The following is a 25,867-nucleotide window of genomic DNA, read 5'->3' as shown; positions in this document are numbered from 1 at the left end:
AATAACACCTTAAAAATGCAAGTGTTCAGGTATATGAAGCAAAAGAGAACATACAAAGACAGCTCTGTACCTAAGGGTATTAACTGAGATTCTTGCTGTACATTTCATGGAAATACATAAAGAGGCATCAAAAACAGAACCTACCTTGTCATGTCCCGAATCTCCCCCTCTGACAATATCTGGTGCCATGTATTCAATAGTTCCACAAAAGGAATATGCTCTTTCAGTCTTGAACAAACAAACAAAAAAGGGATTTGGTTTCAAACTAGCATAGCAAGGGTCCCAAGAGATAGGGTCTCATTAACCTTTTTCCTAGATAGCCTTAAATCTGAATCCTCTTGATCCCTATCTCCTGAGCAGCTTATATTACAGGATGAGCCACTTTCTGGCTTTTATATTATAAAGTTTTTAGTGGTCTAATTTCAGCATTAAATATTTCAATCTATTTATTTAAGCCAAGGAATAAACTATTGTTTATCTGTATTCTATATACTTTATATAAAGCCAACAGAAATCACTTAAATTTTCAGAATCCTAAATAATTTAAAACTATTATACACAAAAGGTTTACTTTTATTTTCATTACCACCATAAGTTTAGAATGTAGACTGAAGGGTTTTTTTGTTGTTGTTGCTGTTGTTTTGTTTTTTTGTCTGTTATGGGGCTTGAACTCAGGCCATGGGTGCTGTCCCCGAGCAATTTTGCCCAAGGCTAGGATTCTACCACTGTGAGACACAGCACCACTTCCATTTTTTGAGTGGTTAATTGTAGATGAGAGTCTCACAGTGGCTTCCAACCATGTTCCTCAGATCTCAGCCTCTTGAGTAGCTAGGATTACAGGTGTGAGCCACTGGTGCCTGGTGCAGACTGAGTTTTTAGAAATATTGCTTATGGGCTGGGAAGGTGGCTCAGTGGTAGAGTGCCTGCCTTGCATGCATGAGGCCTTGGGTTCAATTCTTCAGCACCACATAAGCAAAAAGAAAAAAACCGGAAGTGGCGCTGTGGCTCAAGTGGTAGAGTGTTGTTAGCCTTAAGCTGAAGAGCTGAGGTACAGCGCCCAGGCCCAGAGGTCAGGCACCATGACGGGACCCCCTCCCCCCCCAAAAAGAAATATTGCTTGCCATTTCTTAATGGCTGACAAAAGAGAAAGTTAGATAAAGCAAGCTTTGGATCCATTTTGTTTTTCCTGATGGACTCCAACAATCAAGCAATCATCTCAAGTTTTAAAATTCTGGTAGATCATTAAATCAGAAATACAGAGGAAGAAGAAAGTATAATAGCAATGACAGAATTTGAATGTACTCAGGCTTGTTACGCATTTTTTTGAAAAGGCATAAATTATAGGTTGAAATTATGTTCAATCAATATGCAACATTTTAATGAAGTAAGGACCTTTTTTTTTTTTTTGGTCAGTCGTGGGGCCTGAACTCTGGGCCTGGGCACTATCCCTCAGCTCTTCAACTCAAGGTTAGCACTCTATCATTTGAGCCACAGTACCACTTCCGGCCTTTTCTGCTTATGTGGTGCTGAGGAATTGAACCCAGGGCTTCATGCATGCAAGGCAAGCACTCTACCACTGAGCCACCTTCCCATAAGAAGCTTTTTAAAAGAACAAATAATGTCTCTTAAACAAAGCATTTCGTTTTTATAGAACTTTACAAAATTCAAAAAGGTAATTGAATATGACAGCCTCAATGTTAATATTTAAAAAACTTAAGTAAAACTTAAAATGCTCACTGACTAGGCACAATACAATAAAGGAGTAAGTATTTAAACTGAAATTCATATATATATATAAGCATATATATACATACACACATATACATAAAAGAAAATGAATTCTTGAATAATACACACTCATTTGGATTTATCTGAAACTTTTAAGGACATTTGGTGTCATTAAAATATTTCACAAAGTAATTTTCACAAATACTTTTTTTGGGGGGCAGTGCTAGGGTTTGAAATCAGAGCCTTCAGTTTGCTAAGACAGGCATTCTACCACTTCAGTCACACCCCTCAGTCCTTTATGCTTTCATAATTTTTCAAATAGGTTCTCTCATTTATGCCTTAAGAGGCCTCGACTGTGATCTTCTACTTAGGCTTCCACATAGCTGAGATGTCAGGCGCACTTCACCAAGCCCAGTTTTTTATTAGTTGAGATGGAAAAGTTGTGAAATTTTGCCCAAGCTGTCCTTGAATTATAATCCTCCAGATCTCCTGAGTGAGTAGGATCACAAGCAGAAACCAGCAAGCTCAGATCAAAACCAATAGTTCTTAGAGAAGGCTTTCTGACTTACACTTTACCCTATTCCATCAGAAAAATTCCAAGAAAAGCAAGCATTCTTTTTTATTCACCAATTTTAACTGTAAAGCTTTGTCACAGAAGTGGTAGAAATCCCTTTATATTAGTTCAAGTTTAAGTTAGCCCACAGAGACAATAATTGTAATAAACTCATTTAAACGCAATGAACTTAACTGTGCACATATATGCACACACACGTAAATAAAATTCATGTGCTTTGTGATTCATTTCTTTGCTTTTACATTCTATACACACTGGAAGACCACTATTCTTCTTGAAACTAAGGGAAATTTTCTTTTTCAGTTAGCTTGCAGAACAGTGTTTCTGAACATTACACAGAGATCATGTGTCCTTATCTCTTTGCTTTCTCATATCAGGACCAATGCTGTGGCAAACTACTGAAAAAGATGAAAGCTAGATAAATTGAACCCATATACATTTGTATATAAGTCAATGAAAAATTATTGACATTTTATTGAATATGCTTAGTTAGTAAAAAGGTGTATTAAGAAGCATTCAAATAGTTGGATTAAAAATATTTGAAAAATCAATTTTTACAAAGAACTTCAAGCTTCTTTATTATTCTCATTTCCCTTTTTAGGACAGTAAGCAAAATCCCATTGCACAGCCAAGATATAGAAGCAGAAACATTGCTATTGAGGATACAGCGCGGTGACAGAAAGGTCTGCCTACCATGTGAAGGTCTTGGTTTAACCCAACACTGAAAAACCATAAAATAAAAATTACTTAATCATAGTAATTATCATTTGATATCACTTTGAAAAATACCTTTAAGATATCACTAAAATACCATAGACTAAATCAAGTCTTGCTACACCACAGCAAAACCAAAATGAACAAGAACTCAATTCTCCACACTGATTTAAGAGTAAAAAGATAATGAATTTAGCTAGATTTTTTTTTTTTTTTTGGTTGGTTGTGGGGCTTGAACTCAGGGCCCGGGCACTGTCCTTGAGCCAATTTGTGCTAAAGGATAGTGTTCTACCTCTTGAGCAACAGTGCCACTTCTGGTTTTTGAGTGGTTAATTGGAGATAAGAGTCTCATAGGAACTTTCTGCCTGGGCTAACTTTGAACTGCGATCCTCAGATCTCAGCCGCTTGAGTAGCTAGGATTGCAAATGTGAGCCACAAGTATCCAGCTGCTTTTCTAGATTCTTATTTTAAAAACTAGTCTTCTACATAACTATACATTTTTATTTTCATATATAGGCAATTTCTCCTTAATATAAGCTATTAAAATTAAACTTTAAGTTCATCAAACTTTTCAAATGAAAATCTGTTCTGAAAGACATTATATATTCCTAAGTTTGGTTCAAAAAGTATGTAATACATGTGCTACTGATTCATGCTGGAAAGATTTGATGGTCACCAGTATTTACTATGTTTTACTTAGTCTGACAATAACAACTAAGTAGCTCATTTTTTTTATTGTCCTAAGTAATTCTTGGCATAAAGAAAAAGGAGGATGAGTTAAAAGAACAGTAAAAATATTATAAATCAGAACTTGTGGTATATAGTTAAAAATTATTTTTAGAAAGTCTTAGCTTTGTTCAAAAAAAGATAATTACTAGATGTGAAATTTCAGAGTTTAGAAAAAGAGTTTGAAACAAAATTAAAAAAGGAAAAAAGGAACACATGAAGAAATAGATAAAATTGAGAGGCCTGACAGATACTGTTTCTTACAAAAGACTGACAAACCTTTGCAAAATTGATCAAGACAAATTACACATCACCAATAGTGGCAATTAAAAAATGAAACACCGATAGAATTCCAACTAAGATTAAAAATAAGAAAATTCTAATACATAGTAGAGAAAGCAATTACGTGAATCAACTCAAAACAAAACAACCATGAAAGGATGAAAAATGAAAAAAAAGTGAAAAGCAAAGAAAACCATTTCTACTTGCAAATAGTAGTTCTGATTTTTCTCTCTTAACATGGTCAGCTACAGAGAAATCCAAGTGAGTCTATGCATTTGTGGAACTGTAAGAATTCTGCAATATTATTTACGTATGTGATAAAAAATGTTCTCATATTTTAACAAGAAAAATGTAAATATTCTAGTTGGAACAAAAACTGATTTATAGAAAGTAGAACTGATTCTCTAAAAAGTAGAAGTAAACCTAAGTAGCATAGTTTTATAAAACGTAAAGACAGTAATAAAATTTTTGGAGGACATAAAAGGTAACATAATTATTCATTGATAAAAATTCATTGATTAAAAGTTGAAACTACAAACAATGCAATTCTTTCCAAATTAACACACAAATTCAACTCCATAATTCACAAGCAGTCACAAAAAGCCAAAGCAGAGAAGGAGCTGAGGACAGAGAAGAGAAGGAAAGTGAGAAAGACTAAGGGAAAGCACCAGGACCTCACTTTTCCCAATTCAAGCTTACTATATAGTTAGGGGTGTTTAGATATTTTGGTTCTGATGCAGAAAGAAGCAGACAAATGAAATTCAATAAAAAGCATAAAAGTAGTCTCAAGGAGGGTACACTGGAACACAATTCTATGACAGAAGTTACATTTTACTTCAGCAGAAAAGGGACTGAATACTTAAATGGGGGCTAGATTATCTACATACACACAAAAAGATAAGATTCTTGCCTTCAACATAAAACCTAAAGTCCAACATGAAAACACGGGAGGGGGGCTGGACACAGTGGCTCATGTCTAAAATCTCAGCTACTCAGAAAGTAGAGACTGGAAGGATTCAAGGCCCAGTCAGGCAAAAATTTGGTGAGATCCTATCTGAGTCAGTAAGTCAGGCATGGTGGTATACACTGTGATCTAGCTATGCTGAGATTTGTTTTTTCCTTTTCTCTATCCATCCATTCATCCGTTATCTCTCCCATTTTTAAATATTTTAAATCAGGGCATATGTAAATAGGGAAAGGAAGAAACTAACAGGAAGAGAAGTGAAGGCTCTTGGACATTTTTAGCTGGAAAACAACGAGGCAGATTAGGGAAGGAGAAAATAAACATGGTCCTACAAAGATGATATTTTGTGAGTAAGGCTGACGTATGAAACAAAACAAGGAATGCTGCTAATCTTAATGCTAGCTATGTTTTCTAGGTACTTATGTGCAAAGATACTATGGTGAAATCCCACTGAAAAATAACAAACTTTAAAAAAAATGAATGGCAGGAACAGAAAATTGGTCCCATCAACATATATTGTATACATATACTGGTATGTTAAAATGAAACAGCTGTACAGCTAATTGATACTAGTGAAAACCTGAGAAATAATGGTTGGTTTCAGTCTTTTTAAAAAATTTTCATTTTTTTGGGCTGGGAAGGTGGCTCAGTGGTAGAGTGCCTGCCTTGCATGCTCAAGGCCCTGGGTTCGATTCCTCAGCACCACATAAGCAAAAAGAAAAAGCTGGAAGTGGCCCTGTGGCTCAAGTGGTAGAGCGCTAGACTTGAGCTGAAGAGCTGAGGGACAGTGCCTAGGCCCAGAGTTCAGGCCCTATGACTGGACCTCAAAAAATCTTTTTTTAAATTTTTTTGTGCCGGTCTTAGGGCTTGGACTCAGGGTCTGGTTGCTGTCCATGAGCAGCTTTTTGCTCAAGGCTAGCACTCTACCATTTGGTTCACTGCTGCCTTTCCAGATTTTTTGATGGTTAATTGGACATAAGAGTCTCATAGACGTTCCTGCTCAGGCTGCTTCTGAACAGTGATTCTCAAATCTCAGCCTCCTAGATAGCCAGGATTACAAGCATAAGCCACTGGTACCTGGCCTCAAGGTATTATTTTTATGGTAGAAAGGTCTTAGTAGGGAAACTTGCTGAACAGGTGCCAGATGGATTCAAGCTTTAGCGGATTTAGTAAAGGATCATTCCTACCTAGTGCCTGACAGTAAAAACTTTATTATTTTTTTAGCTGGTCCTTGAACTCAGGGCCTGGGTGCTACCCCTGAGTTTCTTTTGCTTAAGGTTAGTACTCTACCACTTGAGCTGTCACTCTACTTCCAGCTCTTTCTGAGTAGTTTATTAGAGATAAAAATCTCACCGGCTTTTGTGCCTCAGCTGGCTTTGAACCAAGATCTTCAGATCTCAGCCTCCTGAGTAGCAAGGAAGCTTATAGTAGCTAGGTGGCTCACAGGCATTGAGCCAAAAGAGCCTGCCTAACCTCTTAAGGGTTAGACTAATAGTTCATTCCTCCCCTTTGCCCAAGGGTATCCTTGGGCAAAAGAAAAGCTTAATAGTTATGTGGTTTTTTTTAATAGCAAGATTGTTTCCAATGAAGAATTCAGGAAACTTATCAAAGATGTCTCTGCTTCAGCTTGAATTCCCCTATCTCACTCTGTACCTGCCAACCAAGTGCTCAGAGCTTATGGAGGGTTTCAATCCTATGCCGTTAAAAGCCTCATTTCCTTGAGAGAGGTTATTGAAATGCCCCAAGAAAACCCAAGAGTCTTCCCTCCTGAGGAATAGCTAGCTGCTAACCTAACAATGGCGCACCTAACAACTTGGATCACGTTTGATTCTTGTTGTTGGTGGTTTGGCTCTGTGTACTAACACTTCGGTATTTCCTAGGGCCAAATTCTGATCCTATGTCTACATGATCAATCACACATATCTATAAACATTGATTTTTTTCACTGTATTATCAGAACTAATATCTAGCACACAAAAGGCTCTTAACAAATTTCAATGGAATGAATGAATGGTCCAATGGAGAGGAGTAAAGGGGATAATAGAGCTCTTTAGCAGTCTACTTGGGGCCTGTATTCTTCTCAGAATAATCAGATACTGTGATACTTTAGGTACATACCAAGGAAACTACTTACACTGCAATACTGTCATAAAAATATGGCAAATTATGGAATCATCACAAATGTGTCTCTGTGGCAGGCTGGGCCTCTCAGATCACACAGCTTTCTCTGATAGAGACATCTGACTGCGTTAGTTCATTTTTGAAATCCCCACATGACAAGATCTGTTGGGTTTTTTTTTCTTGGCTTCTCAGACAGGAATTTTCCATACTGACTAGAATGCCACTATGCTCAGAATAGGCTGGTAGGAAAGAAGCCATGGAAATTGCAGTTCCGTGACACTTCTTGCTTTTCCTCTTTGCATACAGTATCCTCATTCTCAGCTGTGCTCAATGTCCCAGAAGTCCATATGACCTTTATACTCTTCTCTGAAGGTAAGGATCGAAGATTACTTTTTTCTTAAACAGACTCTCAACCTATCCTTCCTAAACCCAGGATTAACTAAACTTCTACTCTGGAGGACAGCTAGTTCCTCTAATTGCTAGGACGTTCTGGCGATTCAGAGGTGCCAAGTAGCCTTACTGGCCTAAGACACTGCTGTGTGATGCAAATCACTCACGACAATTCTTATGCCCACTGCTTTGTTAAATGGCCAAAAAATAATAATGACTCAACACATACCCCCAAAATTAAGAAAAGTGAGGGAAAGACTGGGTTGGGAAGGGTGGGTGAGGATGTTGACATTAATCAAGGTGCACTGCATTCATAAACTGCTTTGTTGAATGGCAACTCATTTGTATAACTACAAATTTTGAATTCATCAGAATTCATCTACTCTATAACTATGATTTTTCTTTTTTTTTGGGTCCGGTCATGGGGCCTGAACTCTGGGCCTGGGCGCTGTCCCTCAGCTCTTCAGCTCAAGGCTAGCGCTCTACCACTTGAGCCACAGGGCCACTTCTGGCTTTTTTCTTTTTTCTTATGTGGTGCTGAGGAATCGAACCCAGGGCCTCATGCATGCAAGGCAAGCGCTCTACCACTGAGCCACTTTCCCAGCCCTATAACTATGATTTTTCTATCAAAATAACTTACTGTTAATGTCTTCATTAAGGCAGAGATTATTTCTATTTTATGTATCATTTTGTCACCTAATTGAGGTACTCATTCAGTAACTACTGACTAAATGAACCTCATAAATACACATATGGTAAAAGAAATTAGTATCTTTTAGCTTTGTAATGCCACCATCCTCTCACTAGCCTTACAAGTGCTTTGTCAATACTATAAGAAGCAATCATAAAGACATACATACGTGGTTTCCCTTGCCCAAAATACTCGGGACCAGATGTGCTGGAGATTTCAGTGTTGTCACTTTTACTTGAGTACTTACAGGTATATTGGGGATAAAAACCCAAGTCTAAAGAGGAAATCCATTTATACTTTATATATGTAGTCTGAATGTCATGTTACATAATTTGTAAGTACTTTTGTGCACGAAACAAAGTTTGGGTACATTGAAACATTAGAAAGGCCAGGTGTCACTCTCCCAGCCTTCCCTATGGGTCATATATGGTTGTTTGGCATCATCATCATTCATTGCTCTGAATTTATATGCAACCCATAAATAATCATAGGAAGTGTTTAGCAGTGAGGGAAATGGCATATCATTAATACAATGAAAAAACCATGTGTGGAGGAGAACTGAGAATGCAGAATTCATGCTAGCTGCTAGACACTACCACCACCAAACAGTTCTCTAGCTGTAAGAACACACTTCAATTTAAAGCTTCGCTATGTATACCTTATATTTGGATGAGAAGATACATCAGCAGCAGTTGAGGCACCACAAAATGGGTCTCTGAAGATGAGAAATTAAAAAAAATATGTCCTCCAGAGTCATTTGTCTTAGTAACTAAGCCCTTGTCTGAAAATCTCTTTCATTTTATGTGATGATTTGGATGTGTCGTGAATGCATTCTGCGTTAGTCTTGCAGAAAGCTCATCATGTGTTTTCACCATGCTTTTTACAGGCATTCCCCCCATCCAATATTAACAGGATCATCCTCACCATCACCCTTATCACCAATACTTGGATTCAGAACTATCTCAACTATTTTGCCATTGATAATGAAAAACTGGGGTTTTGTTACTGATGTCAAACTTCTTTGATAACTGCTTCTTTCAGTTTACTGACAAGCTCTAAAAGGAGGTCAGACATCACTTTTTTTCTCATTTGACATAAAAAAATCCTTCAAATCACCACTTTGTTTATTATCATACATGCCAGGCACGCACACCTTCTTTTATTATGTCCCTGGTGCAATCACTGCATACACACAAGGCAGCTTTCATGCTGAATTCCTGTGGAAAACCGTCCATTGCCACAACCCTGTTTACTGCTGCTACTGTGCTTTTAAGAAAGTGGTTTTATATTTACTTCTTGACAATCTAAAGATTCTCTGCCCAGGTGGCTGAATTAATAAAGCCACACTCTGTGAAGCACATGACATAAGCACCAATTCTCATGAGAACTTTAGCTGGAGGATGAGCAGGACAGTTATCAGGGAATCGCACAAATCTTGCTATCTTCATGCAGTCTAACTTCTCTCCAGTGAACATCAACTGTTGGTACTAAAAGTGAAACCAGTTTGAAAAGAGGTCCTTGGTGACTGGGGCTTTTCTGCTAGCATAATAGTCTGGTAAGAAATGTATTCCCTAAACAGTGAGGACACAAGCCTTTGACCATCCCAGGGGGTTGCATCATATGTAACACAAAGCAAATGCCAGCACAGTCCTTCTGTCTTAACATCCTTAATTTTTTAAAGGTGATTTTTTTCTGGGCCATCATGTCTCATCAGTGTTACAGACGGAGTAGCATCATATGCTTCTAAGCGATGACCCTGGCAAACTCATTCTCTGCTGGCTCATCAGCATATATCTTATTACTACAGATCTTTCAAGTTAAAATTGTGTCTTTTCTTAAGTCTTGCAACCAGCCTATAGAGTATCTGTCATTACCTTCAACTGTTAGTTCATCACAATTCATCGACCACAGTGATCAGCAAGCACACCGTTAAATGGTAGCACTTCCTGGCAATGCTGCTGGATCTGCTCTCAATTCACAATCAAGACATTCATTTTTGCTCTTACATAATATTTTTTCTGTTTTTTCATTAACTTCAGTTCATCACTTTCAGCACAGAAGTTTCACAGTTTCTCCCTCAGTTTCTTCAGGTCACACATGATGGTCACTCCAAAACCACATTCTCGTCTAAAACATTTCACACACTGCTTTGCAACTTCTTTAGTAGCTTGGCTTTCTGTGCTAGAGATAAACATAAATGCTTCTCTTTCTTATCATTGTTGTCCATATAAATCATCTGTAGCCCTTGCTGACGTTTTCAACAATATATACCACAAACCAGAGAATAATAATAAGGAAAAAAGACAATAATGCATACTGGTCTTGGCTCCACGTGCCTTGGAGGATAGACCTGTATACAAGCTGTCTTATTACTTTCTGCCAGTGTTGGGCTCCTGTGGAGGAATCTGGGTGTGCATGGAAACAATAAATCTAAGCTGAAGTGGGTAAGAGTGTCTCCTGTTTTTGAAGGATGCTTGATAAACTGAGTTTTATGTGTCTGTGTTTTGACTATATACTATCCACCATTCCATTAGGGATGGAATTTTCACTTGTGGCATCACATTGTCACCCAAAAGGCTTTGGATTTCCAGACTAGAGCTGCTGAACCTGTGCTTAATGTGAAACCCAAGAATGATGTGCTGTCACACAACAATGTCTTTCATTATAGAAATTTTTACTATATTCCATGTTCTACATCAATAACTTATTAACAAAATTGGCATCCAACTTTGGTTACCTTGAATAATTAGTAGCAAAAATATAAATCATTACAATTGCCATATACATAATATTCACAACAAACATACAACTTTAAATATCATTAAATGCACTTCTAATTCTAAGTTCTAATTAATGTGAAAATGTGAGGACCTTCAATATCTAAAATCTGCATACCAACTAGTACATTTTAACTCATTTTGAACAAATATCCCCAGCAATATTATCAAAGAATTAAGGTCAGCAGACGCTTGTGTTTCTTGCCAAATGAATTCATAGTGCAATGATACATGACTTACTTGGTAATTATAAAATAAATTGTCGGTATCTGGTATTGTGCTTCTTTCTTTTTGGGTGGTGGGCAGTAGTTGAGTTTGAACCAGGGGCTCTGTGCTTGCTAGATAGGCACCTTTACCAATGAGCCACATTTCTAGAACCAGTTATTTTTGAGATACAAAGTCTCACTTCATACCTAGATGCGTAACTGAGCCACACCTGCCTACTTTGGGCTTCCCTTATCAGCTTTAATCACAAGTCTCTCCGACTTTTCTGCCATTTTCAGCTCTCACATACCTTAGGACGACAGGGAAGCACTAATGCATCTATGTATGGATTGAAGAGGGGTCTAGCAAAGTTTTCTGCCCAAGCTAGGTTTGAATGTTGATCCACATTGTTCTTAACCTCCTCAATAGCTAAGATTACAAATGTGAACATCAGTGCCTGGCTGTTTTTGTCTTTTTTTTTTGTCAGTCATGGGGTTTGAACTCTGGGCCTGAGCACTGTCCCTCAGCTCTTCAGCTCAAGGCTAGCGCTCTACCACTTGAACCATAGTGCCACTACTGGTTTTCTGGGGTTTATTGGACGTAGGAGTTTCACAGCCTTTCCTGCCCAGCCTGGCTTTGAATCATGATCCTCAGATCTCGCCTCTTGGGTAGCTAGGATTATAGGCATGAGCCACCAGCGCCCAGCCTGTTTTTGTAATTCTTTATTGGCTATTAGCTAAGCTATAATTCTTCTAAAGGGTCTTCTAAAGAATCATTTTAAGTGTTTTGTTACATTTTTATGGGGATAGTGCAAAGTATATTTTTTAAATGAAGAATTCTGACATATCCATCAAAAGTTTACTATAATTGCAATAGGATGGTTTTACTGTAAATCTGAATGAAAATCTCTAGTCATTCTGCCATTACTATAAAATAAAATATTATACTCACTTCATCAGCCACAAACTCCTTACTCAGACCAAAATCTGTCAGTACCACATGGCCATTAGAATCAAGTAGAATATTCTCAAGCTTAATGTCACGGTATATAATCCCCAACTGTAAAAACAAACAAATGTACATTTTAAAGCCATTTCTAAAAACTGAATTAGGACAATATTTTTTTAATCAACCTTTTAAAAAAAAAGGTCATTTGCCTTTTCAGGGTCTATGGCTTTGGTGTTAGGGAAGATGCAACTTCTTCCATCTCAGACCTTATCAGATGGGTTCTCTAGACCTGTTGAATCAAGTTGCTGTTCTCTTTGTAAAGAGGGTCTATCTCTGTGGGGCAAGCTTCGGAGAACTTCCCTACTGATGACTGCATCTTTCTGTCTTCCTCTTATTTCAACCTGGCTCAAGATGACTTTCAGGTGTCTTCTTAGCTAGATCTTGTCCTTATTGAAATCAGGGCCTGGATGCTATCCCTAAGCCTCTTTGTACTCAAGGCTAGCTCGCTACCACTTGAGCCACAATGCCACTTCCAGTTTTTGAGTGGTTTACTGGAGTTAAGAGTCTCACTGGGACTTCTCTGCCTGGACTAGCTTTGAACTGTGATCCTCAGATCTCAGCCTCCTAAGTAGCCAGGATTACAGGCGTGAGCCGCCAGGCCTCATAAAGCTTTTCTAATAAGTCAGATTTCACACTGCTCACTTCTTATACTTCCTTTTTCATTTCGTTTTTAATTTTTTTGTTTTATTGTTGTGATATATCCTCTTGCTGTGTACTCCAGGCTGGCCTTAAACTCAACTTATAAAACCAATTAAATAACATTTATACAGTCATGCACTGCTTAATGCCAGGATTATATTTTTTAAAAATATGTTGTTAGGTGATTTTGTGCTTGTGCAAACATCATAAGAATCATGAGAGTATATGTCAACAACCCTATGTATACAGCCAACTATATACCTCTCTCTCCAAATATAAATATACACACATATATATCTATATCTATATATAGTTTCTAGGGCTATAATGAACAAAACAGAAAAAGATTAAATCAAGCACAAAAGAAATTGATTATACAGCAAGTATGGAGCTGCTGGCAGTGTAACATGGAATGCTTTTTTACAGTAACCTCCTTTTGTTATGAGTATAGTAAATTCATAAAAATGCAGTTATTATCTACATCAGAGTGTGACACTGTTATATGACTGCCAGCAGAGCAGTGCCATAAACGTGAATAGTATGCAGCACAATGACACGACAACATTGCTAAGTGAGGGGATTTTTTTTTAAACTCCATTACAATCCTAGGGGAGCACTGTTGTATTTGTGGTCTATCACTGACAGAAATATTGTTATGCAGCCCATAACTATATATCTATTTTGTTTTGTGTATAAGTTTTGAAACAAAACATTGCAACTATAAAACATAAATCTATCTATATAATGTTAGAGAGGTTTGGTCGACAGGAATTTTCCACTTCTTATTTTTAGTGATGGTATCCTAGATGAATGTTTTTAAACCCTGCAACCGTGATATTCTCAAATATATGAAAAGAATATTAATTACCCCTCAAAATTGAAACAAATTATACAAAGAAAGACCCTAGGCAATTTTCCTCCAAGATCTTCAGTGGTTTACAAGAAACACAGGAAGGAAAACATGCAGATAGTGTCTATATTGATAAGACATTTGACTTGAAGCACTACAGGCATCTAACAATGAGCAGTGCTTTGTTAAACAATCTCTTTGGAAATTTTTTTTTTGGTCGATCCTGGGGCTTGAACTCTGGGCTTGGGCGCTGTCTTCAGCTCAAGGCGAGTGCTCTACCGCTTGAGCCACAGTGCCACTTCCAGTTTTCTAGTGGTTTATTGGAGATAAGAGTCTCACGGACTTTCCTGCCCGGGCTGGCTTTGAACCGAGATCCTCAGATCTCAGCCTCCTGAATAGCTAGGATTACAAGCGTGAGCCACTGGCACCTGGCCTTGGAAAATATATTTTTTTTAAGAAACAAGTTTTTTACTACTTGCTTATCTCATCACTTCCAAATAAATTTACATTTTTTTTCTCCTTGTGAAATCTAGTATCAGAGTAGGTATATCACAATGAAGATTGCTGGCTTTGTGTTATATGTGTCATTTTAGGCTAGTAAGATAAAGAGACAGCTGAGACCTGATTTACTATATTACTATCATGCCAAATCAATTACATTTAGATCCAGATTCATTGTGTACACTACTTCCATGCTTCTCACTACTATTTGATAATAATGAATATTCATGAATTTTTCTTGAGTAAAATGAACAGAATTAAAGTGTCACATAAATTTTTAAAAACCCTGTATTTTCTAGCTAACCCATTGGAGGCCTGTGTTTTGTTTTCATATTGGCATTTATGGTTAATTCTATCACTATTTTTATATTATAAAATACTATATCTAATCATAAGTTTCAAGAGTCTTTGTAGCCTATTCTGGGGTTCAATTTGTTTCTTGTATAATTACCTTATATCCCATAGTTAGAAAGCTTGTCACCAGACTGAAGATACTGTCCAAAGAAGTCCATATGTCTGTCTCCTGACCTAAGTGGATTCTCGACATTTTTCCTACTCTCCTTTTTCACTGTACTATCTATAGCCTGTCCTGACTGCCTGCTCTTTGTCCTTCTGTTTCTTATATATTTTTACCCGTTCCCCCATGTTTTTGTGTGTGCATGTGCTGGTACTGGGGTTGCACTTCAGAGAATGGGTGCTATCCCTGCTTTTTTGCTCAAGGCTAGTGCTCTACCACTTGAGCTACAACTCCACTTCTGGCTTTTGGTAGTTAATTGAAGATAAAGAGTTCCTGCTAGGACTGGCTTCAAATTGCGAACCACAAATCTCATACTCCTGAGTGGCTAAGATTATAGGCATGAGCCACTGGTGCCTGTACTTTTTTTTTTTTTTTTTACAGAGTTTCTATGTATAGTTTAAGGGCAGGCCTCAAACTCATGATCCTTTTGTCTCAACCTTCTGAACTGTTCTGACCTGTCTCCTTCCCTTACCACATATCCAGTCTTACTTTTGTTCTTTTTTTCTATTATCTTTTCATACCCTTTCCAACTTACCACTTCCCTCTTTGATTTGATTTCTGGTGGATACCCCTGCCCATTTAAAACCTACTTCCTTCTTCCTTGCCTTTCTCTTTCAATTCTCTCCTCTTTTTTATGCTCTATAACCAGCTCTTTAATCTCTGTTGATCACGCCTAGGGTAAGATCTAACTATAACAAAACAAAAAATAGTGACTTCACAGTGTGCCTGTATTGCTGAAATTTAGTCACTCAAGCCAGACTATCCATCAGTTTATGACCTCATCCTCTTAGGAATCAACTGCTTTAGTACCCTTCTTTCTCTAACAAAGAAACACAAAAGCTTATGCTACATAGTGACTCTTTGTTTCTACAATAATGCTTCCTGATAAATTAAAAAATTAAGTCATTTCATGGGTCAAAATTAACAGAAATTTCAGCAATATAAAAAGAAAGTTTACATTTGTTGTATAGAGTTCTAATGAGTTCATGAACACAATCTTCATGGAAAGATTTTAGTGAGTTCATGGGAGACAATGGAGGGAGAGAATGGGTTGGGGCAGAAGAAAACCAGCATGGGAGAGAAAGCAGAAAGGCTCATTCTCTGGCCTCTACCAACGATGGCAGACCAAGACTGCCATGGAGTAAGTCATAATTAAGGAAACACATATTCTGCTTTTGTTTCATTTTATAGGTCATTTTAAGAACTAAAATGACACTTCACAATATATACAGCATTAGGAATTTTTAAGGCAAACGCTCTGAAGTTGTTTTTTTTTTTTTGGGAGGGGGGGTCCGGTCGTGGAGCCTGAACTCTGGGCCTGGGCACTGTCCCTCAGTTCTTCAGCTCAAGGCTAGCACTCTCACTTGAGCCACAGTGCCACTTCCGGCTTTTTCTTTTTGCTTATGTGGTGCTGAGGAATCGAACCCAGGGCCTCAGGCATGCAAGGCAAGCGCTCTACCACTGAGCGACCTTCCCAGCCCCTAGGATTTTTAAAGAAGAAAACAAAACTATGCAGGTTCTACCAGCAACCACAATAGAAAAGGAGATTTGTGAACAAGAGAATTGTGAAACAAAAGATGGCAATGTTGACAACCTCCACCAAGACAAGGACCCCATGAAAACATCAGCTGGCTAAGCTGTCAGTACCTCAGTTAGCAGACTGTGGAAAAAAAGTCCAAAGATAACACATCTTACCTTGTGCAGGTGTTCAAGGGCAAGCACAATCTCTCCGATATAGATCTGCACCTCATGCTCTGTGAAACGCTCTCTTTGAGAAAGATGAGTAAAAAGCTCTCCACCATTTATATAATCTAAAAATGAAATATATTTTTTCTTTCTTTGACTTGTATTCATAAACAAAAGGAAGCATCTCCTTTTTAATCACTTTGAACATAAGGCATTGATGTTAATGACGCTTTTTTCAGTATTTGGCACTTAGAAAAATATTACTAGGTTCATATAGGAAAACCATTTCATAAGGTGATGACTGCCTTCAGCCAATCAAATCAGTTTGCAAAGAGTACTCATCTGATTTAAACCAAAACAACCATTACATAAAATCAACATATATTTAGAAGCATTTTTCTAAATAGAGCCTATCAGAAACCTCTGCCATTGCTGTACAATGTACTTACTGAAAAATGGCAAGCATCAGCTATCAAGACAACCAAAATCAAACCAAATCAACAAACAAAGCACAAGTAAAACCCCGGCTTGTCTTATTACCTTTTTTATGTAGTACTGAGGAATTGAACCCAGGGCCTCATGCATGCTAGGAAAGCATTCTACCTCTAAGCCACATTCTTAGTCCCCCACCTTGTCTTATGTAATAGATGTCAGTCACTATTTTTAAGATCTACAAGCAAACTCCCTTTTCCTAGGATTGTCTATGCATACTTCCTAAAATATACGTTAGTCAATAGGTAGCCTTTTTTTGCTCCATAGCTATAAAATAAAAATAAAAAGGTGAACAAGGTAAAAAAGTATAACCAACAAATGAAAACATTCAAAATTAGAAGGTTCCAATTTCTCTTCCCCATTTATCCCAATGGGAATAATAAAATAGGATACATTATGGCTGCAGTAACAAATAATAAGGGAGCAGGCTGATTAAAAAAAATCAGGAGGTGAGCACTAGCCACTCAGGAGGCTAAGATCTGAGAATTGTGATTTGAAGCCAGCCCGGCAGGAAAGTCTGTGAAATTTGTATCTCCGATTAGTCAGAGAAAAAGCTGGAAGTGGTGATGTGGCTCAAGTGGTAGAGTGCTAGCTTTGAGCAAAAAAGGAGCTCAGGGACAGCACGTAGGCCCAGAGTTCAAGCCCCAGGATCAGCAAAACAAAACAAAACAATTAGGTTATTAATTGGCTCTGATAAGGCATCATAAAAATGGATAACTCAATACTACTTTATGTAACAATGATATGAATTATAACTTTAGAAATTGTCCTAAATTATAAAATAAACTTTTTTGCAAAAAAAAAACACCCTAAAAACTTAACCTAAACTAGCTAGGCATTGGTGGTTCACATCTGTAATCCTAGCTACTCAGGAGATTTTTATCTCAAACTACCAAAAAAGCTGGAAGTAGAGCTGGGGCTCAAGTTGTAGAACACCAGCCTGAGCAAAGAAGTTAAGGCAACACTCAGGCTCTGAGTTCAAGCCCTAGTACTGGCATACACACAGACACATAGACAGACAGACACACAGACACAGACACAGACACACACACACACACACACACACACACACCTTAAACTACAGTTTCACCAGAGACTAAACACGGCTATAATACAGCACATCTGGATGAGAAACAATTTATATTTAGAAGAATCAGAGATGTCAAATAAGCTTTTCTTCTGAAAAATCTGAAAAGTGAGTATCCTGGTATATTTACTTGTTGAGTTTATTTCAATTTGATAACACAAAGCCAAATGACAAAAATATTTTTTTTCCTTTTTAGTGAATATGACAGCAAAACTCACTAAGAATAGTAAAGTTAGCCAGACACCAGTGTCTCATGCCTGGAATCTTAGAAACTCAAGAGGCTAAGATCAGAGGATAAGGGTTCAAGGCCAGCCTAGGTAGGAAGGTTAGAGAGACTCTTATCTCCAATTAACCACCAAAAAGCAGAAGTAGAGCTGTAGCTCAAGTGGTAGAGTGTTAGCCTTGAATGAAAAAACTCACAATCAGCTCCCAGGCCAGGAGTTCAAGCCCCAGGGCTGGCATACAGAACAGAGGTAAAGTTTACCAGAATAAAAAAGGCACTTCCAGAGGCCAAAACACATAGTTTTCAGAAAGATAACATGTTTTTCTTTTACATTGCCCACTTAACTTCAAGTCCCCGAGAGCAGGTGCAACTGAATCAGACTTCAAATAGCCACTTCACAGAGAGTCCATCTCTTCCTCAAATGTTATCACACCAGTTATTAAAGACTTGGGCCACTGCAACTGTCTTGCTTTTCTGCAAATGTTTTCTTGCACACTTGTTTTATCTGCCAAACAGGCTTTTTAAGAATGAGGATCAACAGGTAAGTGCCTGCACGCAGTAAACAATAGATGCACACGGTGCTAATTAACGGAATAAAAACTCCTTATGTTGGATGTTATGTAGGGTCTCTGAAAACAATCACTGAAACTCAAAAAAATTAATATGCAATTTAAAAATCCATTAGTGTCCCCAGAGGCAATGTGACACAGAAGATTGTGTAACTGATAGATTAGATGGCTCCACTCATGTCCTGCCTTGAACAAATTGAAGATGTCTGTTCTTCAACTCTTATTAAACAGGAATAACAACTACTTATGGAATACTGTTCCTTAGAACATGGAAGGTGCTTAATTTTCACTTAGTGGAGAGACAGAGGAAAAGTATACATTTAAGGAGACAAACTTACAGTGTCAAGTAAACTATCTCCTACTTTGAAATAGGCTGACTTGATAGCATAAGAACCTGATATTCAAAAAACAGCAGCATTTTCTACAGGTGCAGGCCTGTGAACAGCAAACTGTTCAAGGATCCAGGCAACCACAGTGGTAAAGCTGATACTGAGACTGTCCAAGAGTATCCTGGTGAATGAGGTCAGTGGTACTTGCAGGCAGAGGCAGGAGGTGCTGGTAGTAATTCCTGTGAAGAGCTAAGCATTTGTTCCCTCTATCTGTGATGTCACTCTACCATCTACGAACCTTTTTACAACTTCTGTTGTAAGGTTTTGTTGCCTAGTTGGATTTTCACTTTCATCTGAGACTTATCTCCAATCTCATGATATTCACCCACTTGATGTATAAAACCAATTGTCTTTAGTGAGTTGTACAGCCATCATAATCAACTGGACAACATTCTCATTACTCACTATATCCCCGTATTCCAAATGATCTCATCATTTCTTTAATTCCTTGTGCTTCTGGTGCCTGGTCTAAGAACCCACTGTCAAACCCAATGTCACACACAAAAAAGTACCCAAATGTTTTGAATTAACTTTTGTTTGTGTTATGAAGTAAGGCCCAAATTTATACTTTTTTTTTTTTTTTGCATATAGCTATCTGGTTGTTGCAACACCATTTGTTGAAGAGAGTGTTCTTTCCACATTGTCTCTTGCTGAAAAACTAGTTGACTGTAAATGTGAGGATTTCTGGACTCCCAATTCTATCCTACAGATCTACATTCATCTAAATGTCCATTCTTACACCAGTCACATGTTTCTCAATTCTTATAGCTTTTCAGTCAGTTTTTGTTTAAATTTTTTTTCCTGTTTAACACTGAGACCGTGAACTGTACTGCAACAATCTTCCTTCCTCAGTCTCCCAACAGCTAGGACTACGGGTGCACACGACTAACCCTGGCTAGGAATAAAATTTGAAATTATGAGGTGTGAGTTTCTAACTTTATTCTTCCTTTTCAAAACTCTTTTAGAGGTTGAGTGTGTGGTGGTTTACTCCTGCAATCCTAGCTACTCAGAGGTACATATAGGGAGGGAGGTGGAGGTAGGGGAGGGAATCATGGTACTTTTCCTGCCTGAGCTGGCTTCAAAACACAATCCTTAGATATCAGCTCCTGAATAACCAGAATTACTGTCATGGAGTCATTGGTGTCCAGCTTGTTGTTCTTTTTGTGATGTCTTAGGGTAGAAAATTGAATTGGTTTGCGATTTTCCTTTTTTTAAAAAAAACTGGTTATGTTTTCCCACTAAGCAAGCATTACTTTAGAAATATTCTGTAGTGTCTTTATTTTCTCTAAAGTATTCTTTTACTTCTTCAACACTGTTTATTTTAGTACTAGATTGTTTAATTTGCACATAATAGCTGTGAATAACTAAAATTTCTTTGTTACTGATTTCTAGTCTTACTGAGACAACATAGTTAAGGTCAAACAATATACTTTTTATGATCTTAACCTTGAATATGTTGGTGATTTATGGGTTGAAATGTTGTCTATCCTAAAGAATATTTTATGTGTACCTGTAAAAAAACATGTATTCTGCTGCTGTTGTTTAGAAAGTTCTATTATGTATCTGTAACATCTAAGTGGTTTAGAGTGTTGATCAATTCTTTTTTTTCCTTGTTGATATTTTTATTAGTTAGGTTTACATTTTATTGAAATAGGATGTCATTGTTTAATTGTCTATTTCCTCTTCTACTTCTTTCCACTTTTGCATGTCTATCCATGTGGGCCTATGTTGTAAGGTACTCATATGTTTACAATCATTTTTCTAATGGGTTGGTCCTTCTGATCATAAAATGTTCCATTTAATCTCTAGTAAACTTTTGTTGTTTTGTGCCTATTTTATCTGTTACTAGTATAATCACTCCAACTTTCTGGTAACTGCTGTTTGCATGATGTATCTCTTTTCATCCTTTCCCCCTTTGGTATATTTGAATACATAGTGTATCTCCTTAAATAGTCTATAGTTGGGTCTTTTACCCCAGGTCTGAAAATTTCTGCTCTTTGGCTGGAATAATATATAACTATTCATATCTAACATTTTATTAATTATAGGTAGATTTATATTTGCCATTTTACGTTTTTGTTATTTATTTATTTTTTGCCAGTCGTGGGGCTTGAACTCTGGGCTTGGGCGCTGTCCCTGCGCTCTTCAGCCCAAGGCGAGCGCTCTACTGCTTGAGCCACAGCGCCACTTCCTTTTTTATTATTTATTAACATCTCATGTATTCTTCTGTTTCTTTCCCTTTATTTCCTTACCTTTCATTAAGTGAATGTCTTATAGTATAACATACTAATTCCTTTAATGAACTTTTACATTATTTTATTAGTAGTTGCTATACAACTTGCTGTATACTGTTAACATACAATAGCGTAAGATTTATGCTAATTTAACTTTAGTGATATATAGAAACTTTACGTCTATTCAGCTTTCTGCTCTCCTCTTCCTTTCTGTGATATTAATGTGAGACATAGTGTAACTATTCACCACTGGCTCTTTGTATCCACATTCATTGATTGAATCAACTGCAGACTAACAGATTTTGGGAAAGAATGTGTGCTGAACTCATAGAGACTATTTTCTTGTCCCTAGTCCTTTAACAATAATATATGACAACTATTTACAAAGCATTTATATTGTGTTAGGTATCATAAGGAATCAAAAGATGATGTAAAGTATATAATAGGATGTACATAAGTTATATGTAATCCTTTGCACCAATTTATGTAAGAGACTGAACCATTGTGGTTTCTGGTCTGCAGGTAGAGGTAGATCTTGAAATCATCCCCCATGCACGCTGAGGAACAACTACCTATTGCACACCTAACAATACATAATATTACAGTTATTACTTTATATATTTTTATCTTTTAGAAGAGAGAACAACTACATATTTGTAAATTTTTCTTTTCTTTCTTTCTTTTTTTCTGGTCATGGGGCCTGAACTCTGGGCCTGGGCGCTGTCCCTCAGCTCTTCAGCTCAAGGCTAGCACTCTACCACTAGAGCTATAGCGCCACTTGCGGCTTTTTTTTCTTTTTTGCTTATGTGGTGCTGAGGAATCGAACCTAGGGCCTCAGGCATGCAAGGCAAGCACTCTACCACTGAGCCACCTTCCCAGCCCCATATTTATAAATTTTTTGAGTAGTCTTCCGAGCTACCAATTTTTATTCTGTTCTTGCTTGGGAGGATTCAAATGATCTGATTTCAACATCCCACCCTCCACCTCTGTTTTGTTTTTTTTTTAATTGTTCTGTCTTCCTTACTTAATAACTTGGCCTAGTTATTTTAGTAAAGTCTATTTTATATGCAGTGTGGAGCCTCCAATGTTGCTCCTCAGAGAACAAAGCCTTCAATATCTGAACAACGGTTCCAGTGGGTTCTTCTCTCTTTCCCTGCTGGCCATGCTGTCTGCCTCTGCTAGTATTACAACCAGTTGTCAGGCTCCACTAATTGCTGGTTTGTTTGTTGTTCTGTTGTTTTCCATCATGCTCGGAGGAATCAATTACTCCAGTCCAACCAAATCTGATCCAATAAACTCAGGCCTCTGCAAGGGGTAGTTAGAGGCCAGAGTTTGAGTTTTACGCTGACTCCAGGACAGCTCTTCATTGTTCACATTTAACTTGTTGCTCTAATGAAGACACCAACCTCCTCTTAATTACATACACCATACCACTATGATCCACCAAAGGTAGCCCAATCTTTTTAGTAAGGTCACTCTGTTTTCTGAACCACCTCTCCCCCTGGGAAAAACATCTCTGAGCCACTGCTCTAGAATTGAGAGTGAGGACAGTGACTCCCTTCATGGAATCACATTCTTATTTTCTTAGCAGATGCTGAGGAAGGGCAGCAGTCTCCGGTCTTCCCAGCTTGCCTCTTAAAGGATGGGATCCTCACTCCCTAATCAGAGTACAGCTGTAGTGATCAGAACTTCCTATGCTCAGCTTACTGAGCAGATGGCCCCTGTGTTCTAGGAACGGGCAGTGGAGGGAGCCTCTAGACTCTCAGCTTAAGTATTTCCCACTCTCTCTTGTTAAACATTTAAATGGTTCTGTCCACTTTCTTTTATATAGGAATTCTAGAACAGCTTCTCTGTATCTGTTTTTTACAACAACCTGCTTGGGTGTTATTTCAGCAATTTTATTTCTAAAGCTCATTTTGGAGACAAGTAAAATTTTAGAATATTGAGTTTTCCCACCATATATGTGTTGTAACTGTAACATGAAGGTTTTATTTAATTTCTCTCAGTAGTGTACTCTAATTTATAGAGCAAATTTATTACCAAGTATTTTATGTTTTAAAAAATATACTACAAAGGATATTTAAATTTTACTTTACAATTATTGTATGCCAGTGTATAGAAATACATTTATACCTTTTTTGCTTTTATTCTGAAGCAGTAATAAATTTATAGCAAAGATACAAGTGCATTACATAGAATTCTTGAACCATTTAACCCACCAGCCCCGTTTTGTGTATTCCATACCACTACATAGTCATTAAAAGATCAGAAAATTAACATGACAATATTATTACCATCTAATCCTCAGGTCTAAATTCAAGTCATCAAAACTGTTCTCTAAATATCTTTTATAAGCGAACAGATCCAATTCAGAATCAAATGTCAGGGTCAGATGACTATCTATTTTCTCTAATTTGTAACAATGTCTCTCAGTCTTCCCTTGCCTGGCATAACCTTGATGTTTTTGAAACTTAAAAATTGTTAATTTTGTAAACTAGCTTGAAAATGAGTTCCTCTCACACAGTGAGCATCTTTGGGAGGAAAAAGTGGCAGTGACACTGTTCTTGTACCTGCTTCTCAAGTCATTCTATGATCTATGAGTTTTATTTCGGTCATTCAATGAAGATGGTATCTCTTTTGCTTCATCATAGAGAGTGCATATCTCATCTCTATAATGGACAATTTTGGAAAAGTAGTTTGAAACTATGTAATTCTTCTAACCCTATCAAACTATCAATTTATTTCTATCTGAATGAGTTCATGGTTTCCTGTTTTATTCAACTGCTTTAAACTGTGTTAATGTATCTGAAGACTGAGTTCTTGGATCCAGAAATGGTAGAAACCAGATTAGAAAATTTTGGTCAAGGCTTCCACTGGGACATCTGCAGACCAAGATCAGAGACATAGTTCTTACTAAGAGCAATTCCCAAAAGGCATCTAGCAGATTAATTCCTGTCCAAGGTTCTCATTCAGGTCCTTCATGTAAATAAAGAATTTAGACTTGCAAGTGTTCGTGTCTGTCTGAGGTTCCTTGCAGGCAGCTTTGTCACTAGGAAAAGGCAGGTTGTTGGCAGGTACTGACTTTTGCTTGCACCTGTGTTAGCTGCTGTAGTTTTAATTTGGGAGCTGTATATGGCCTTTTGTGGCTTATCTATGAAAGCACAAAATATGTGCTGCACTTGGGGACTTGTTCTGTGCCCAATGGGAGGTGCCCAACTGTCTCAGCCGATCATTTATTCTGACTCTGGGGATGTATTACTGGCTACTCAGGCATAACCCTTCTTAGAAGTATCCACACACCTCAGGAGGATCTATTCCAAGTCTGTCCCATGAGTTGAGGGACTGCTGAAATCTTTGTCAGTTCCTTCAGCCTCAAGAATTGTTCTCATCCAGGCTACCTAAGACTGTCTCTCCACATAGTCACAGAATCCTTCTTTCCCTGATCTCTTCTTCCCTCTTCCACAACTTGTAGTTATTCGGTTAGTCCCAAACTTGTAAGTCCCCAAAGCCTTGTAAGGTTACCACTTCTGGACTACATTTTTTACCTCCTATTTTGCATATTCTTAAAGAAAAATATATTTATTTGTATAAGGGAAGGCAAATGTAGTAACTAAGAGCACAGGTCTTTGATATCAGACATTCCAAATATGGCAGCCCTCTATCCTTTATCAGCTGTGCATCACTGAGTAAGATGCTTAATCACTCTGGATACAAATCCATACTAGAAAAAGAAAAATATTATTGCTTTCTAGGGTTTGTCCATTTCATTTTGCAACCATCTGGGTTCTTATTATATGCCAATCATTTTTTTTTTACACACAAAGCACTGAATAATAATTTAAAAAATCTCCACTTTAGTGAAGCTTGAAATCCAGAAAGAAGAAAGAAACTAAGTAAATTAGGTATTATTATATGCCAGGAAGTAAGGATTACTATGGAAAAATGGAAGAGATAGAAGGGGGCAGGGACTGCCCGTGTAGAGACAAGAATTCAATTTCAATGAGGATAGATGGCATAGGCCATCTAAGGAGATATTTGGGGGAAGACTGTTCCAAGCAGAAATACCAATCATTGCAAAGGCCCAGAGGAAGGATCAGGCCTGATGCACCATCAGAAAGAAGCTATTAGTAGCTATGGGAGAGTGAATGAAGGAAAGTGGTAGAAGGGGCAAGGTTGCAAAAGGAAGTGAGTTAGGGCAGTGGACCAGGCTCTAGAGGCCCTGCAGTCTATTCCGTATACCAGGAGAGCACAACACATATCAGGGGCAGGGCCCTTGGAGCTTATGCCACTGGAAGGACTCCAGTGTTTGCTCTGAATGAAATGCGAAGCTGCTAGAGGGCTCTGGAGCAGACTGGTGAGACATGACTTTCCTATCAATGGGCTCAATGGCTGTGCATACTGTATTGAGAGTAGGAAGGATAAGAATGGGAAGATCACTTTCAGCACACCAGGTGAGAGAGATAACAGTGGCTAGGAGACACAGCAACAGCCTTGCCTAAGC

At 37.7% G+C, this 25,867-nt stretch overlaps 1 protein-coding gene across 1 annotated transcript in view; it reads right to left on the bottom strand.

The window, feature by feature from the left end:
• Rps6ka5 (ribosomal protein S6 kinase A5) overlaps positions 1-25,867 on the bottom strand; it is a 157,953-nt gene that overhangs the window by 47,720 nt on the left and 84,366 nt on the right. Inside the window, exons 4-6 of the mRNA XM_042692700.1 lie at positions 16,382-16,497; positions 12,123-12,230; positions 145-228 (exon numbers count right to left, since the gene is read on the bottom strand). Coding sequence (XP_042548634.1) covers positions 145-228; positions 12,123-12,230; positions 16,382-16,497 — 308 coding nt within the window. The remainder of the gene's footprint in view (positions 1-144; positions 229-12,122; positions 12,231-16,381; positions 16,498-25,867) is intronic.

The sequence above is a fragment of the Dipodomys spectabilis genome, unplaced genomic scaffold (assembly GCF_019054845.1).
Source record: "Dipodomys spectabilis isolate Male_0828 unplaced genomic scaffold, ASM1905484v1 ptg000157l, whole genome shotgun sequence".
Lineage (NCBI taxonomy): Eukaryota > Metazoa > Chordata > Mammalia > Rodentia > Heteromyidae > Dipodomys > Dipodomys spectabilis.
Note: the sequence above shows the minus strand (reverse complement) of the source record. Positions and strands in the feature narration are given on the sequence as shown.